Genomic DNA, 17963 nt, shown 5'->3' with positions numbered 1-17963 from the left:
AAGATCTAGGCCTCGGGCCTTTTCTTTGCGGCCTACTACTATTTGGCACTACTTTTGTATTTACTGTGGGACTCCCGCCTCTACGACGGGGAATGATTCAGGCAATTGAATCTATGAAAGATACCAATACTGGATAACTGTAGTTACAGGTAAGTAACTTGTTTTCTTCTCTTTTTTTCTTTTCCATCAGATGCTACACTTAAAAGAAAAAAAACATGATTTATTATTTATGGAGCTGATCAGCCCTAATAGCCACCTTTTTCCACACTTCCCTTGTCTTGTTTAGCATGTTTTTTGTATGCCTTTATCAGCCTGTACCAAAACCCTCGCAGCCACACATTCCTGCATGCACAGCTACCCGCCTGTATATTTACTTTACATACAGACACTTTCCTGTTAATATACACTTCTAGTGTAAAGTTTGGTTTCCATTCGTGATTTTGGCTAACACATGTACATGCTAAAGAATGCATTTCCCCCTTCACTCTGCCCCGCTGCTTTTGTTAAAGGGGCTGTAAAATGAGGACAAATCCTCAACCTACTGCTTCACCAGAGACTCTACAGGCTCTCCTGGGCTAATTAACACCTCAAGCAGAGACGCAGGGTTGTCCTGCACAAGGGGCCTTCTTAATTAAAGGCACATAGCTTCTCTAACCTCAAAGAAAACATAACCATGGCAGTTTTATTAATTCCAATCACTGATTGGTTTACTATGAAACTGTTTGCGGTATTCCGTTGTAAAAAACTTTATTTTGCTTGTGAAGTCTCATTTTGGCCTTATTTACTTTAAAACAATCACTTTTACTTGTATATCTTCAAAAACACTTTATATGTTTAATTCTTTTTTTTCAGATGGTCATAGTTATAAATATCTTATTAATGATATATAAGGTAACAAATGTTTATACCACTTTTTATTATAACTTTGCAACATGCTTCTCAACAGCCACACTACTCTAAAACATAGTGTTCGAGGCATATGAGCTGCAGATTATACACTGTGCATAGATCGCCATCTGGTGTTGGGCCCGGATGTTTGCAGTTTGTTTTTCCTCTTGGAAAGTCCTTGGAAGTCACGAGGTCGGTGACTCCTCCTTTTGTTCGTATTGCGCATGGGCTTCGGCTCCATCCTCATTGTTTTTTTCCGCCATCGGGCTCGGATGTAATACTTCGCGCTCCGGTTCCGAACTTTTCCAGTTCAACGATCGACGCAAAATCCTCGCTCATCGAGATTCTTCAGATAACAAATCCTCTTAATCACCTTCTCTTCAACACTTCTTCGATTCCCGTCGACGGCGGCCTTCGGGCCAATCCTGGCTCCGGTCTCGGCTGATGGAAAGAAGTGCCCTCTATGTGGGTCCAAATTCCCCCACACCGATCTTCATGAGGTGTGCAACCTCTGCCTCTCCCCTGAACACGAGGCTCGAGACTGTCCCGCCTGCAAGTCTTTTAGATCGAAAAAGACTATTCGAGATCGAAGGGCCAGACGCAACATGGCGCACTCCTCGACCTCCGCTCCAGTCGACATCTTCGGGGACGACGTCGACGCTCTGGGACAGCAGCACATCGAAGATGACGACGACCTCATCAGTGCTTCCGAGGCCGACGACTCAGATGTGGAGGACATCACCCGGGCGCAGAGGGTCGTGAGTACTATACCCCCTCCCACGCCGATACCCAAAAAGGCTTTGGTCACGCCTTCTCCTTCGAGCCTAGGAAAGACCAAGGACACTACTTCTAACACCCCACCTTCGGGCCCGGTAAAGAAGCCTATTAAGCCTTCCGGCAGCTCGGGCTCGAGCCAGCCTACCAGCTGTGCCGAAAAACACCCTTCGGCACCAAAGAAAAAATCGGCCTCCACCTCCACACCGAGCTCAGCACCAAAGCCCTCTGTGTCGAAACCCGCCCTCTCGGTGCTGACTAAACATCATAAGACCCTCGGCGCCGACACTCCCGTGCCGAAGCCTCTCTCGGCACCGAACACAAAATCGGAGGTCCCAAAAAGGCACAGCACAGACGAGCCTAAAAAGCCGTCGGCCCCGAAACCTCGGCGCCGACCGAGCAACCAGTGTCGCAAGAACTAATCACACCGGATCCTCTGCAAAAGACACTTACCAAGGATCCAAAAACTGGACATTTGACACTGTCTTCAAAAAAGACATTTGGACAAACCAGCTCCACCTCCAAAGAGGAAGGACACTGCTACCTCCCCTTTCAGAGTGCCTTCCCCACCTCCTCCACCCTCCCCACCTGCTCCACCCCTGCCTCATCGCTCTCCGACCCTGTCTCCAGACCATGATGATCATGGGGACCCTTACTACGATCCAGCAGATGTGCCACAAGACCCCACCCCTACTGGATCCCAGACCCATGGGATGACTATAACAATCCGGACATCCCAGATGTCCCACAGGATGACCTTTATCCATCCAGGCCATCCCCACCAGAAGACTCGTTAGGTATTCACCACCTACTACAGAGGGCGGCACATTATCATGGGGTAGAGCTACATACTGACCCAGTAGAGGAAGATTTTCTCCTAGACACCTTCGATACTGCACATAGGTCTACTGCTATACTACCTATGCTAAAATGAGTAATTAAACATGCACCAGAGGTTTTTAAAGACCCAGTCAGGGCTAGGGTCTTAAACCCACGTATAGAGAGAAAATATAAAGCCGCCCCCACAGATCCTGCATACATTAAAGGCCCTGCACCACTGGATTCCTTAGTGGTATCTACAGCTAGGAAGAGATCAAATTCTCAGGCGTCGGGCGAAGCACCACCACCTGACAAAGAATCCAAGCTCCTAGACGCGTCAGGGAAGCGCACTGCATCACAAGCCGCCAATATATGGCGTATCGCCAACACTCAAGCGCTATTGGCCAGATACGACAGAGCGCATTATGATGAGCTAGAAACCATCCTGCACCATCTCCCTGAAAAATACAGAAATAGTGCTAATTAATTGATTCAAGAGGGAAAAACTATAACTAATACCTCTATACGCTGTGCCCTAGATGCGGCAGACACAGCCTCCAGGGGCATAAACACCAGTGTCCTCCTCCGTCGCCACGCCTTGCTTAGAGTTTCAGGCTTTAAACCGGAGGTGCAAGCCTCCATATTGAACCACCCATTTGATCAACAACATTTATTTGGTCCAAGTTGATGAAGCCCTCGAGGATGAAGAAAGACACTGATACGGCGAAATCCATGGGAGCCCTACAGTCACACACTCCTAGGCGCACCTTTCGCCGCTCTTCCTTTCGGGGCACGGGTAGAGGCTACTCAGATACGTATCCACGTCCTACAAATCCCCTCCTCAGTCCACCTTCACAAGGGGTTATCAAAGAGGCGGCTACAGAGGCAATAATAAAGGCAGAGGCAAAACAAATACCGCCCGCTCTGCCACACCGCCTACCCAATGACTTTCCCCCCGCTCCCTCCAGACCATCCCACTCCGGTCGGGGGCAGAATACAAAATTTCCTTCACGTCTGGGAGACCATCACCTCCGACAGATGGGTGACCCAAATTATTCATCCAGGGTACTGCCTAGAATTAACATCTACCCCCCAAAACATTCCACCCAGGCAACGCCCAATACATGCCACGTTACTAAAACAGGAGGTAATCTCCCTCCTGCAAAAACAAGCCATAGAGCAAGTCCCCATCAATCAGCAAAATTTAGGGGTCTACTCCCTGTACTTTCTGATTCCAAAAAGAGACGAGACTCTACGACCTATTCTAGATCTCAGATCTCTTAAACACTTGCATACATTCAGACCATTTTCACATGGTAACCCTTCAACAGGTTCTTCCACTCCTCTCCCAGAACGACTTTCTCACCACACTGGACTTGAAAGACGCATACTTCCACATCCCAGTACACCATGCTCACAGAAAGTACCTCAGATTTGTAGTGGACGGGCAACACTACCAGTTCAAGGTGCTCCTGTTCGTGGTCACAACCGCACCAAGGGTATTCACCAAGTGCCTAGCAGTAGTGGCGGCACACCTCAGAAGACAGCACATTCACGTCTTCCCATATTTGGACGACTGGCTAATAAAAGCCACGTCCTACGACCAATGTGTGCACCACACCGCCGCTACAATACAACTACTTCACCAGCTAGGTTTCACGGTGAACCACCAAAAGTCCCACCTGATACCATCCCACACACAATACCTCGGTGCCACCATAGATACCTCAAAAGCCATAGCCTATCCCAATCCTGCCAGGATTGCAAACATACAGGCTCAGCGTCAAAAATTCATACTTTAACACTCTCTCCAAGCAAGAGTGTTTATGCAACTGATGGGGATGATGGCCTCTTGCATTTTCATAGTGCCTCATGCAAGACTCCAGATGCGTCCACTCCAAGAGTGCTTAGCGCGCCAGTGGAACCAGGGGCAACTGACAGATCTGGTGTTGGTGGGCGGTCGCACCCATCGCTCTCTGCAGTGGTGGAACACCACAAACCTTTCCAAAGGTCGACCGTTCCTGGACCCTGTTCCACAAATAATCCTAACAGACGCATCGCTCTCCGGCTGGGGAGCTCATCTGTTACATCTGACAGTGCAGGGCACATGGACGCCGCAACAGAAGTTACTCCAGATCAACCATTTGGAGTTACTGGCAATCTTTCTAGCCCTAAAATCCTTCCAGACGCAGATTTCAGGCAAGGCAGTCCTCATTCGCACAGACAACATTACTGCCATGTACTACATTCAAAAACAGGGGGGCACACACTCCACAGCTCTCTCAATTAGCACAGAGCATATGGAGATGGGCAATTACGCAGAATTTTTCTCCTGGCCCAACACGTCCCAGGAGTCCTAAACACCGTGGCAGATCTGCTCAGCAGACAAACGCAACAGATCCACGAATAGGAACTTCACCCACAGCTTCTTCACCCGTTCTTTCAGAAGTGGGGGCATCCTCAGATAGACCTCTTCGCCACCCACGAAAACAAAAAATGCCCAAGCTTCGCCGCCAGATATCCACACCCATTGTCCAAAGGCAATGCGATATGGATGAACTGGTCAGACAAATTTGCATACGCTTTTCCACCTCTCCCACTAATTCCATTAGTGGTGCGAAACCTACAACAGCATTCCCTCACGCTCATCCTGGTAGCTCCAACATGGGCCAGACAACCGTGGTACACCACACTACTGGAACTCTCGGTAGTACCACACCAAAAGTTACACCTCTCACCATGCCTTCTGACCCAGAACCATGGATCAGGCACCCGGACCCAGCTCAGCTCAACCTTGCGATCTGGCTCCTGAGGTCCTAGAATTCGGATACCTTAACCTTCTCCCTGATTACATGAATATTATCAGAGAAGCTAGACGCCCTACTACTAGGGCATGCTATGCTGCAAAGTGGAAGAGATTTGTTGTTTACTGCCATAACAACACAACCCTCTAAATGTGTCCATACAGCACATCATATGTTACTTGCTCCATCTACAAAGGTGTAACCTAGCGTATACATCCATCCGGTTACACCTCGCAGCAATTGCTGCTTACTTACAGGCAGCACCTATCACTTTTTAGGGTGCCTGCCATTAAAGCCTTTATGGAAGGCCTCCAAAAGAGTAATTCCACCCAGAGTACCACCCTCACCTGTCTGGAACTTAAATATAGTTCTCACAAGGCTAATGGGACCACCTTTCGAACCATTACATAAATGTGAGCTGCAATTTCTCACCTGGAAAACAGCTTTTCTAGTGGCCATCACTTCCCTTAGAAGGGTTAGTGAAATACAAGCACTCGCTATACAGGAACCTTTTCTCCAAATGCATCAGAACAAGGTTGTACTCCGCACCAACCCAAAATTCCTACCCACCAACCCTAAATTCCTACCCAAAGTCATTTCTCCCTTCCATCTGAACCAGTCGGTAGAATTACCAGTCTTTTTCTCACAACCTCAAACCGTTGCGGAAAGGGCTTTACACACACTGGATGTTAAAAGGGCCTTACTTTACTACATCCAAAGAACACCACCTTTCAGAAAAACCAAACCGCTATTTGTCTCTTTCTCCACCACATAAAGGCAACCCTATTTCTAAATCGGGGATAGCTAGGTGGATTGTAAAATGCATACAGATTTGCTACCCCAAAGCAAAACTAACGCTATCTGTTCCCCCTAAAGCCCACTCTACAAGGAAAATAGGGGCTTCTATGGCTTTTCTAGGGAACATACCATTAGATGACATTTGCAAAGCAGCGACATGGTCAACACCGCACACCTTCACAAAACACTACTGTGTAGATGTGCAAACCAAGCAACAAGCTAGTGTGGGCCAGGCTGTACTAAAAACACTGTTCCAAACAACTGCAACGGATGCCGGTGGTCGCCGCTAGGGTTGGGTACTGCTATATAGTCTATGCACAGTGTATAATCTGCAGTTCGTATGCCTCGAACGGAATATGCTACTTACCAGTATGCATCTGTTCTTGGCATGTAGAGCTGCAGATCTATACACGCCCACCCGCATCCCCGGCTACCTGTATCCGTTCCAGTCTATCTTATTTAGATACAACACACATGGGTTTCTTTACTGTTATTACTACGCTCCATCTTTCCCTGCTGGCGAAAAACAATCTGAGGATGGAGCCGAAGCCCATGCGCAATACGAACAAAAGGAGGAGTCACCGACCTCGTGACTTCCAAGGACTTTCCAAGAGGAAAAACAAACTGCAAACATCCGGGCCCAACACCAGATTGCGATCTATGCACAGTGTATAGATCTGCAGCTCTACATGCCAAGAACAGATGCATACTGGCAAGTAGCATATTCCTTAAATACACTGGCAAAGCCAATAGCACTGACTAAACACTTGTAAGGTCCCAAAGGCGAGACCTATTGGCTATGCCAATGCTTGTTTCTTTAATCATTCACTCGGACCGACATACTTGCTTTCAGAGCCTAATTGTAGAACTTTCATGAATAATGTCTGTGCCTGTGGCTACTTGAAGCGCATTGGGAGTGGTGTGAAGTCTGGGGGAGCTGGCTATTCTGAAGCACACCTGAAAATCAGGGGTACCTACGATACACTCGTTCTAGCAAAAGAAGCTGACTAGCTCCCGTTACACAGAAATTAAGAGATTACATATTTCCAGGCACACCTGAATTACACAATTCTGCAGCCACAGCTTTTTTTGTTTCCTCTCCATAATCCTGGATTTGATACATTTACCATATAATCCATTGTCTGCTAAATCAGCAGATTTTAACAGTTTCTAGCTCAATCAAAAGTTACTAAAAACGCAGCAGCACATGTTGCTGCACAGCGGACACTCCTTTGCAAAGATTGGCTTGCCACTTTTCAGTTGAGTGCTGCATTTGTGCATTAAACTAGTATTAATGAGGAAGTAATATCACAAAATGTGCACCATTAAGCTGCATAATTTGCCTTTTCTTGCGGCATAATTTTGCAAAACCTGATAATTAATCTGGTCCTCTGCTGCATATGCACTCATATTAGCTATACATTTCCACTTTGTTCCCTTTAAATTACATTTTATTCAAAGGTCTAACTGCTGAATATTGGTTGAAAAACAATCCACCAAATTACAAGCCTAGTCCCCCACCTCCGAAGCCGTACTAAGCTAAGTGTAGAAACAGGCTCACATTTGATATTTGGTCAGTGTCCAACACAGATTGCTTTTCCAATTGAATTGGCACTTATTTGAAGTACACACACAGTAGTCACTACCCATAGGTACACAAAGTTGCATAGCTCTTTTCTATCTCTTTAGAGTAAGCATGCCTCCTACCCAAGTCTTTGTAAATCTTCTGGGTGCTAATGAACACACTCTATAAAATCCATGCCTTGGTGAGGCTGGTCAAACTTTTGAGAGCTGCCAGTTAAGAAAAGGTACAAGGCAGCTAGTTTGCAAGGTCCAGTTAAGCACACACTCGCCCACACAAGCACAACCACTAGTACAGAAGCATTTCATGCCTACTTTATATACACAAAATCATTACCCCATAGGCAGCAGCAGGGAAGTTGGGTAAAGCTGAACGAAGAGGTTGAGATGGAAAGATAAGAGATTCTGCTAGAAAGAGGGAATTATGAAGGAGGGAGGGGAGATGGGTAGCTGAGGAAGGACAAATCTGCCTAACAGTTCTTGGGGTGAAATAGAGTAAGGCGAAAGGCAGCAATAGAGAGAAGGTAGAGAAACCGGTTAAGTAGGAAGAGACTTTGGGAGAAGAGAAGGTGTGAGATAGACAAAAAATACAAAGCGGTAGAAACGACAAGAGAGGGCTCGAGATGGGCAGAGCAAAATATAAAGAAAAGGGGTTGGGTACACTGACGACGGAGGTAGATTGAGCGGGAAGGTTAAAACAAAAGTGAGTTATTAAGAAGTAGTGGCAGAGGGAGGTGGACCAGTAGAAAGGTAGTGCTAGATCTAAAGACAGATGCAAGTTAGAGACAGTGGTGAGGTAGAGAAGAGCAAAACGAGAAGAAGAGGTATAGAAAGAAACCTCCACTAAAGAGTAGTGAGGCTGTGACAGTTATGGAGAGCTGTGAAAGAAGAGAAAGGGTGAAGTAGGGAGAGAGGTTAAGTTGGAAAGAAAAAATGTGAGGTTGATACAGAGGTGGAGATAGGCTGGGCTACAGAGATAGTTATGAGGTTAAGAGGGGTCTAAACAGGGGACGCAGATATATGTAAAATGAAAGAGTTAGAGATGGAAAGGTTTGGGAAAGCCGTGAAGGGATATGAGAAAGAAGGTAAAGAGACTCCGAAGGTTAAAGGTAGCACAAAAGGAGTAAGTTGGTGACCAAGGAGAGAGAGAGAGGGGAAACAAAGGTAGAAAGAAAGAGGGAACTGGCAAGGTAACAGAAGTGAGGTAAATTCGGAGGTTAGATAGTGGTTGAGGTGGAGTAGAAATAGGTGAGTTAGTGAATGATGTTAAGTACAAACAGAAATGTGAGAGAGGGAATGATAAAGAGGGATCAGAGTCAGAAGGGAGGTATAGACCGTCATAGGAGGTAACCAAGTAGATGAGTTTGTGAGAAGTAAAAAGTGAGACATAAGTGAAGTGTGAGGTGGGCAGAGATCTAAGATTAAGAGGGAGGGATGTATAAATGTAGAGGTAGGAACAGTGTTAAGAATGTGAGCGGTACAAGCCAGGCCGATACAGAGAGTTGTATGAAAAGATGAGGTAGACACAAGGGGTAGACAGTTGAGAGATGGGGTAGGCAGAAACCTGCAGAGAGGGGTGAGGTTCAGTAAGAAGCGACAAATGATATATATTTTTTTTTAATTTAATTACCCAAGACTGTTGGCCCAGGACAGGCATACTCGGCTGTTACATTATAAAAATCTGTTTTACGCCCACCATTATCACTTTTTCAGGAGACTCATCCATCTCCTGGAAGGTGGTGCCCTGGGCAGATGCCCATACTTTAAAACTGCTCTGGTTGTAAACTCTACATATGAGACGGGGAGTAGGTTTTAACTTCACTGTAGTCTTCTACTGTCTCAATGTGGCAGCCACCCCAAAAATAGAAGCTGTCTGTGCTAATGGATAAGACTCTATGGCTCAAATTATCTACCACCGACTCAAAAATGGATTTGTCTCCAAAATGAGCATCAAAGAAATAGTGAAAGTGCTAAATGTCAGACATGTTGCACTCGCTGATGGGCGGCTAAGCCCTCTAAGGCTCTGATCCATCCTGTTTTTTCAAAAATAACCACTGACTACGCAAATGAGTTCAATTTTAGTTTTACTTAATCTTCATATGTGAACTTCAAACCAGTCCGCATTTTTTAAGCTCTAGAACTAAGCCTGCTTGGACTCTTAGTTCACATTCCAGTCTACAGCTTTTAAGCTGCGTGATACTGTACGCCGTTGGCTACAAAAACGAAGAGTGGCTACTTGGGCTAGTGTGCAGCTATAAAACCACAATATGCTTAACACTGAGGGAAAAAAAACGTTTTTCCTCCAAAATCAAATGGCTGCGTGTTCTGGCTTAGATTGAACCAAAATCCGGCTCAAGCATTCCAAAACCTTGTTGCTTAAGGACTCCGTGTTGGTAAATTGAATAGGAACCGGGTCAATGCTCAAACTTAAAGGTACGAGAAACATTTAACCACCCACCTACTCTTTAGTGTTTTCAATGCAGGCCACAAAGATGAATCATTATCTCAGTCTCTGCACTCGAGCGATGTCTCAGGAAATCACCCTAGACCGATCCGCTCCATACTTTGGAGAAGGTCTGACTTTGGAGCTGGGGAACCAGGTTAGAGTCTTGGTGTTTGCTCAACATCCTCTGATTCTGGGCAAATCGCTTACCAAAAGTGAATGTGCCCTTGTGTAACATAACTGGTGCTCATGCAAAGTGCTCCAATACTTTTGGGTCAAGTTTGTGCAATATAAAAATGCTAAAATTTGACTGTGGCCTATATAGTGGTTAAATGGCTAGCTACGGTTCTAATCCCGGCTTCCTCGCGTGATCGCACTGCGTGTCCCTGGCCAAAGTGTTTAATCCCCTTGAGTTTCAGTTGCCAAAATCGGGAGCGATGTAACGGAGGGGAATTTTAAGCACTGCTGAAAACATCAACACAATAAATATTCTTGTTCCTCCTCAAACATAAAATGAGCAAATTTCAGTACATGTGTCTTTTTTTAGGTCTCGGCTAGCGAAGGCTGCGCTTGCGAGATTTAATGATTTCAGAAGTGGGGCTTGAACCCGCCCCTCTTTCCTCTTCTCCATTGGCTGGCCTCTTAAATGCTGGTCAGCCATTGGAGAAGAGCTTTGTCTCTCCAAACAAGCCCCGTCTTTTTCGTATTCGGGGGCGTGTTTTTTACTTTTTCTCTCCTCTGGAATGTAAACATTCCAGCCAATGGGAAGAGGAGAGAGAGAAACGCGCCCCCCAATCCGAAAATGCCACTGCGTTTCTCTGAGGCATTTCTGCTTGACCTCGGAGAAAGGCGGTGGCGTTTATGGCGTCATCCCCATTGCTCCTCGGTCTTAAACACAGTCCCTCCAGGGGCCCTTCAGATGCCCTTGTTAGCATGCTTCTGTGTTTCCCCGCATACTTGCTAGTCCCATTGTGACCTAACATGGAATGCTTGTCCTGTATTTAGCTGACGTCATGGCGTTCTTGTCATTCCCTGAACAGCTGCTACACTGACAGCCACGCTACCTTCCGGCTGCTCGTGGGCCTTTATATTACTAACTATTTTACTTAATTACAGAAAGCTTTAAGCAGCTTTATTCATTCTCCGCTACTTTAGAAAGTGAAATTAACCCATCTCAATATGGTCGTCACTTGTTTCCAAAGAAAACTAGTTACTGAAGTTATTTCTCCCTTCTTTGCTAACGAATCAAATGGCTACTTTCACGAAAGCGGTCTTTGCGTCACTATACGTACGGTTCTGATATCGCGAGAGCCACTAACTTTACCTGAGAACGCCACACCTCCTGCCTACGAATGTGTTCATGGCTGTAGTTCGATAAACTGGTGCCAATGGGAGCTGGGCATAGAATTAACGCCTTCTGATTGCTCCTAGGGTTTCCAATCTAGGGGAATGATTGGTAGAGGCTGGTCACTTAAATGTTAAGTCACGCCCGAAGTCTTAGCCAATAACTGGAGTCTGCTATTTTACAAATTGGAGGACCGGGACCCGAAGGGGTGAGTAGTGGGGACTTGGCGTCTCAGTATATCGTGAGTAGAAACCGAATTTACAAAAATCGCCTGTTCAAATTAGTGTAATTTGTACGCTGTAAATCACGCACAATGAAACTACTCAAAGGGTCTTGTGTTGGACCCTTAGACACCAATATGGGGGTCGATGTAACAACCGTCTCTTGGTCCTTAAGCGCGCAGGATGATTGTGTATAAGGGTTGGACTCCTGATATCGTTAATCAACACGTATCAATCGGCTTTGGTACAGACGCCACTTCTAGGACACTGGACAGTCGCTGTGTTTGTGTCTGAGGGGGTCCACCCACCAGGTCCGCCTCAGCCCCCTGTGTAGAGCTGCCGCAGGGTGTCTGTCGAATCAAGAGTTAACGTCATGTGTACACGCCTTGTCATTACAATGCACTATAGTAGCGTGCTGCAGGCAAGAATATATATATCTTGCAGGTATTTCCCGTCTGTATTCGTTAGACATCACATACACGCAGGAAAGTCAACTTCTGGTTTTAACCTATGGTGCCCATATCCATATGTCTCGCATAGTCGTTATGATCCGGGCAGCGTCAGCCTCACTCACGTTTATTTTTGTAGAGACTTTGGCAGTTACTTTTTTTTTTCCACTGTCTCCCAGTTTTGTGCCAGTTACCCTTTCCCCGCCTGCAGACTTCCAGTAGCTGCCCCGGTATCTACCCCCTGGGGATGTCGTTCATTTGTTGACCTCTCGTGTGCGCTGCGAGGGCGCCCCTCCACAAAACGCTTGAAGTTGTGGGGTACTGGATGTCATTATACCCATCTTTCATTATGGCCGTCTGTCAGAGCCTCAGCATCTCTTTGGCCATAAGGTAAACAAGGAACACCCACACCCCCCACATAGGCATACATGCCAACATTTCAGAAGAGCAAATTGGGAGATAAAAAAATATAAATCGGGAGAATGGGGCCTTGACTCGGGTTACTGTCATGTATGGGCTTTGGAAGTGTGGCTCTCTGTGTGTGTGTGTGTGTGTGTGGCTCTGTGTGTGTGGCTTTTTTTGTAGGTGGCTCTATGCGTGGTGGCTCTGTCAGTGTGTGGGGAACTGTGTGTGGGTGCAAATGCAATGTCTCGCATTTGAGTGATTAAGCTATTGACATTGTAAATAACGATCAGTTTCTTTCAATGTTTTAAAAACAAAAATAATGTCCGGCGCAATGCCAATAGCTCTAACTTTAACAATGCCGAGACCATTGCATAGTAAATGCTTGTTTTTTTAGCAGATAGTTGAAATGCGGTAGATTAAACCGTTCATTTAGCAGCGCGCGCTAGATAATAAACAGATGCTGAGCTCTTATAGAGCCACTGGACCGATCCAAAGCGCTGTGGGAGAATGGGATGAAGGTATGCTTGGGTATCTATTCGGGGTTCCCCGTCTTGTGCTCTGGCGTGACACATGCACTGTTACATTTGATGAAATACCTTTCATTGCGCCACAGAGAGAAGTGTCAAACTGGTTGAGCTGTTCACCTTCATATGCGAGTAGCTGAGGGGCCACCGTGAGCAGATGCCCTTTAGTGTAACATAATTAACTTGATTACGTGCTGCAAATTTACGGAAATGTGTTTACATTTCACGATGCTGGGGGGGAAAACTGTGGGGTGGGGGTGGTTTTACGCATTCGTTTTTTATTGGTGGTATTATGGTTGTGAAACCTGCTACTGCCTTCATTTCCGAAAGTGTGGATGCACGGGGTTGACCTGTAAGAACGCACTGTCAATGAATAAACAAACGTACAGCTTACTGAACCTTTTCAGGGCTGATCCATACGGGTAAACAGTTGCAGTCTACAAATGAACATGTGCCCATTACAATTTCAATGTACATATTGTATGAACATGCACATTTGGTACAAGGAGTCACACTTGCGCTATCCACATGCTCTTGATGGTGAATGCTGGCAGCAACACCCAAGGGGATGATGGACGGAGCGTTCGCGCAAATCAAACCCTCACCCCCAGTCAACTGATCTGGATTTAATCCATCATTCTTTAGCTCACTCCACCACCCCAGTTCAGACAAGGCCATATGCAAATCAGTCACCCTGTGCCTCATGAGAACAGTCCAGCCCGAACTGCCTAGCCATGTCTTCCCTGGACCGGAAACAAGCATCCTGGGACCAGTTTCGGGTTCATCCCCCTCATCAGCCAGGCTATCTTGAATCCAGTGGCAAAGTGAGCAAGGGACCCACGTGTGGGCATACCCTGCCAACTTAGGACAAACAAAGCGATACCGCAGGCAGGCATTTTGGATCCAGACATCCAGGAGCGCTGCTTTGGCACGGGAGGCCGGGCTTGCAGGTGTAGCCCCGAGTGTAGCAGGCCAGCTTTGGTGTGTCAGCAGCAGCTCCTCTGAAATATTTTTTTGCAATGCCATAGGTCTCATTTAAATGTGAGACCTGTGTCATTGCAAATAAGCAGCCGCCATTGTCCTGCTGCTTCGAAAGTGAAAGTACGCATAGCGCGCTAAATGTAAGCAAAGCACGTTCTGCCTGAAGTAGGAGTAACTCAAAGAAAATAGTGCTTACAAGACTAAATAACAGTACAGTGTAGCAATCGAAGTAAAGGGGCCAGTAGCCATGGGAGGTTACAAATGAAGAAAGGGTGGTACTAAGGAGGAACTAAAACTGATTACTAAATCAGAAGCCTGAATTTACAAAGGACAAAAACAGAAGCCAATGACAAATATGGGTGGAGTGGGCGGGGCTTCTCTTCCATACTCTACTACATCATGCACCCTGGCTTAGGCTCGACCTAAACATACATGCTAGCAAGACTGCAGTCCAGGACACCGCAGTCTTCTCTGGGTCCCTGCGTTTTAGTTTTAAACCTCTCGCTGTAGATCTTTTCAGGTCAGCCAACTCTGGCTGGGTTTCTTGCCAGGTTTCTTGCCAGGTTTCCTGATTTGTACTTTACTTCTCCGACTGTTCGCTGTTAAGTACACCCCAGGCCCTTAGTTGTTAATCTATGATTTGGTGAGATTGTATTACTCCTTTAGATTGCATTCTTTCAGAAGTACTACTCTGGTCCCCACTTTTCTAAAGGATATATTCAAAGATTGTTTGCCTAAAGACTGCCTGCTGTCAAAAGTACATGACCTCCGTGTTTTTTTTTTTCCCCATCGTTATTGCAGATGGGGCCCAATAGGCTGTACTGCTGCAGATAGAAGGAAGCACTAAAGGTTGCAGCGAAATACAGATTGCAGCAGCATGCTGCCAGCTTAGTAACAGAGGTGGTACCTGCATACTGGAAACGTGCACATTTGTAGTCATTAGCTCCTAGAACACCACTTCTACCCTCTTAGATGACCTCAAGCCCCCTGCATATTCAGCCATGGAAACTGTCCAAATAAGATCAGGCACTCTAGACCGCTGTGGTGTAGGAAATCAGTTTTTTTGTTTTTTTGGGGAACATGACGGGCAAACTAAACCGTCTGTAGTTTGCCACTTCAATTTTTTTTCTCCGATTCTCAGTTTACATTTTTCATAATGAATGGTGTTTGGATGCTTTATACTTTCGGTGAAATTTATTTATTCCTGTATATTATCCTGTAACGGGTTTATGAGAATAGTAAAACATGCAGAAATAAGGTTTAAATGTTCTGTGGGGTTTTTCACATGGTCTACCTGTACATCTGCAATAATACAGGGTGTATTTTCCCCAGTACTTAGCGCATTGTGTAGTGTGGTGCTGAGTCTGCTTAAAAAAACTTAACTTATTTCGATACAGGGAATTATATTGTTCAAAGAGAAGGCATTGGAAGCACTTGAGAAAGCAAAGGCAGCAAATGATGGAAATTTGCAGCTACGCAACAAAGATGTCAAATGGGAAGTTCTTGAAGGGGATGCAGAGAAGGAAGCCTTGAAGAAAATTGTGGAGAATCAGCAAGAATCTTTAAACAAGTATCGCAACAAGGGTAAGTGCAAAGCCTTTGCATGGTGACATGTGACTAGAGAAATTTGGTTTGGTGACATACCATGAATTATGGATATTATATTTAGATGATGGCTTTGTGATCATGTCACTTAGTCAAGCTATGTATAAATGAGTCATCAGACTCCAGTGCAATTGAAACCATCATACAAAACATGCCCTGATTCCGTTCGTTTAAGGTTAATAATTATTGGCAGGCAGCCTGATTTTAATGTGCCACGGTGCAATCTGACGTTTCAGTCTACAGCAACCTCCCGCACACAAGGGTACACAGGATAACGGTCCACTTGATGTTATATCCTAAAGAATATTTTTTTTATTTCATCCATAATATACAACCTGGTTTAAAGGTTTTCTGTAGAACGCACATGTTCAGCACACAAAGGGGCGGAGGTGGGCAACTTTAGATTACCTTGTACACCTTTGGGCTTGGGTCACTGTAGTTTGGTGGACGATGGAGACTGTCTGGTACATGCTATGCTGGTCTTTAAGCCTTTATACTGGTAGTTACCTTGATGGCATGAAGTGTAGTATTGGTCATATGCCTTTCTCCTCAGAAGCTGGTATTATGAGGCAGAGTGACACAACTTGCTTGTGTTTGAGAGGCGATTACTTTTAATTTTACCAGCTCTGAGCCAGAAGAGGAGGTTGGAGGGCAAGAGTCTAGTCCGATGTCATGCCCACCCCTCTAAAAGTTGCCCAGATTATGGTGTGGTGATTTATGCACAGAATGCTTTCTAGGGAACCCTGGGTTTACATGCGTTAAATGACTTTCTGCCAGTTACCTTTGCATCCAACCTACCATATCTTTCTAATGCTCTTCCAGGGTCTGGACTTAATCCTGAATTTTGCAGCGATTTGCAGTGTTGGATGTAGTCTTCGGTACTCATCATGCCTGACTTCAGTAGGCATTGTCAAACTAGATTTGAGTGAATTTGAAAAAAGGCCAGCTCTCCTGCAGTACTCTGATCATTTGACTACAATTTCAGAATACCTACAGGTGACCTTCTTCAGTCCTAGCTGTTTACTTTCTAAAAGGGTAATAGAAGAATGTGATTGTTCTTTACTCTGATCCCAATTTTGGTGCACTATATTTAGCACCACCATCCTCTCGGTGCAAGCTCCACTATATTTCACAACGTTTTTAAAATCGTGGAACCTTGAAATGTATTTGATAAACTAATAAAATCAAAACATTAAGCGTGGAACTTATTCAATTTTTCAATTGGAACTTTTTCAATTATTTAAAATGTCCAGTTTCAGTGGAATAGCTAAAAGAATCCGGATTGGTATGCTAGGAGTAGTCTGAAGAAAGTATTATTTAAATGTGCTTTGGATCGCTGATCCTGATGCTAAATTCTTTCCCATGTATCCTAGAAAGCAACAGTAATGAATCAAATGTTGGCAAGAGGTGTTCTTATGAGACCAGGACTAACTAAACGATTGCATGAATCTATATAATAAACTACTCCTTATGAGAATGCAAGTGAAGATTCTTTGCGATATTGCTGATGAATGATATAAGTTAATATATCATAAGTTTTTTTTTTTTTTTTGGTTTTTTTTCCCGACTCAAACTAGGTTTGTGACTCACTTTGACATGTAATTGCTACTTCCAAAATGTTAAGTATACTTCGAGGTGCCCAAAGTTCGATATTTTTGTGAAAGTCACGTGACTTCAGCTACCCATTGGTTAAGTGGGAAAATGAGGCTTGTAGAGAATCTACATAGCTACATCTGGTGTCTTTCTGGGTAGTTCAAATACTTTTCTAGCCACACTTGGGGCACGACATGTGGCTGGATGTGCACATTTTCTGTCAATGTTTTGCTTCGAAAAATGTTTGTACAGATCCTAAGTTTCGGTACCACCTTCTCGGTGGGGCCTCCCTCACTGACATCTGACAGACTATGCTCCCCCTTGCCCCATACACCGCAAGCGCAGGACGGGGAGGTTCAGAATCTTGCTTTCTTTCTAGGCTTTTTTTTTTTAGGTGTAAATAGTTACTGCTTACTGCACTAGTTGGAAGGTATATATTGCACATGAACAGCAGAATTTCCCAAATTAAGTTTAGCTGCTATCAAAGATTGTTTGCACTTAACAAATTACAACGCGAACATGTGTACTTTGATAACATTATAGAAAGGTTTCTACTACTGATGCCATTTTACTTTATGCTCTTAGGTCGGAAATTTAAAGGTAAAGGCAGAGGTGGTGGTAAAGGTACACAAGGCTCCTCCCAAAAGAGAAAAGTGCAGTTTCAAGGCAAGAAAACGAAGTTTGAAAGTGATGGTGAAGATGAGGATGGCGATTCAAAAGGTAACCAATGCAA

At 45.1% G+C, this 17963-nt stretch overlaps 1 protein-coding gene across 2 annotated transcripts in view; it reads left to right on the top strand.

Annotated features, from left to right (window-relative positions):
- The window catches only part of SSB (small RNA binding exonuclease protection factor La), an 80446-nt gene that overhangs the window by 61653 nt on the left and 830 nt on the right, over nucleotides 1-17963 (top strand). For both annotated transcript variants that reach the window (XM_085645346.1, XM_085645345.1), the window contains exons 10-11: nucleotides 15430-15616; nucleotides 17816-17950. In XM_085645346.1, the coding sequence (XP_085501472.1) occupies nucleotides 15430-15616; nucleotides 17816-17950 (322 nt within the window). The remainder of the gene's footprint in view (nucleotides 1-15429; nucleotides 15617-17815; nucleotides 17951-17963) is intronic.

This window comes from Triturus cristatus, chromosome 3_1 (genome assembly GCF_964204655.1).
Source record: "Triturus cristatus chromosome 3_1, aTriCri1.1, whole genome shotgun sequence".
Taxonomy (NCBI): Eukaryota; Metazoa; Chordata; class Amphibia; order Caudata; family Salamandridae; genus Triturus; species Triturus cristatus.
Note: the sequence above shows the minus strand (reverse complement) of the source record. Positions and strands in the feature narration are given on the sequence as shown.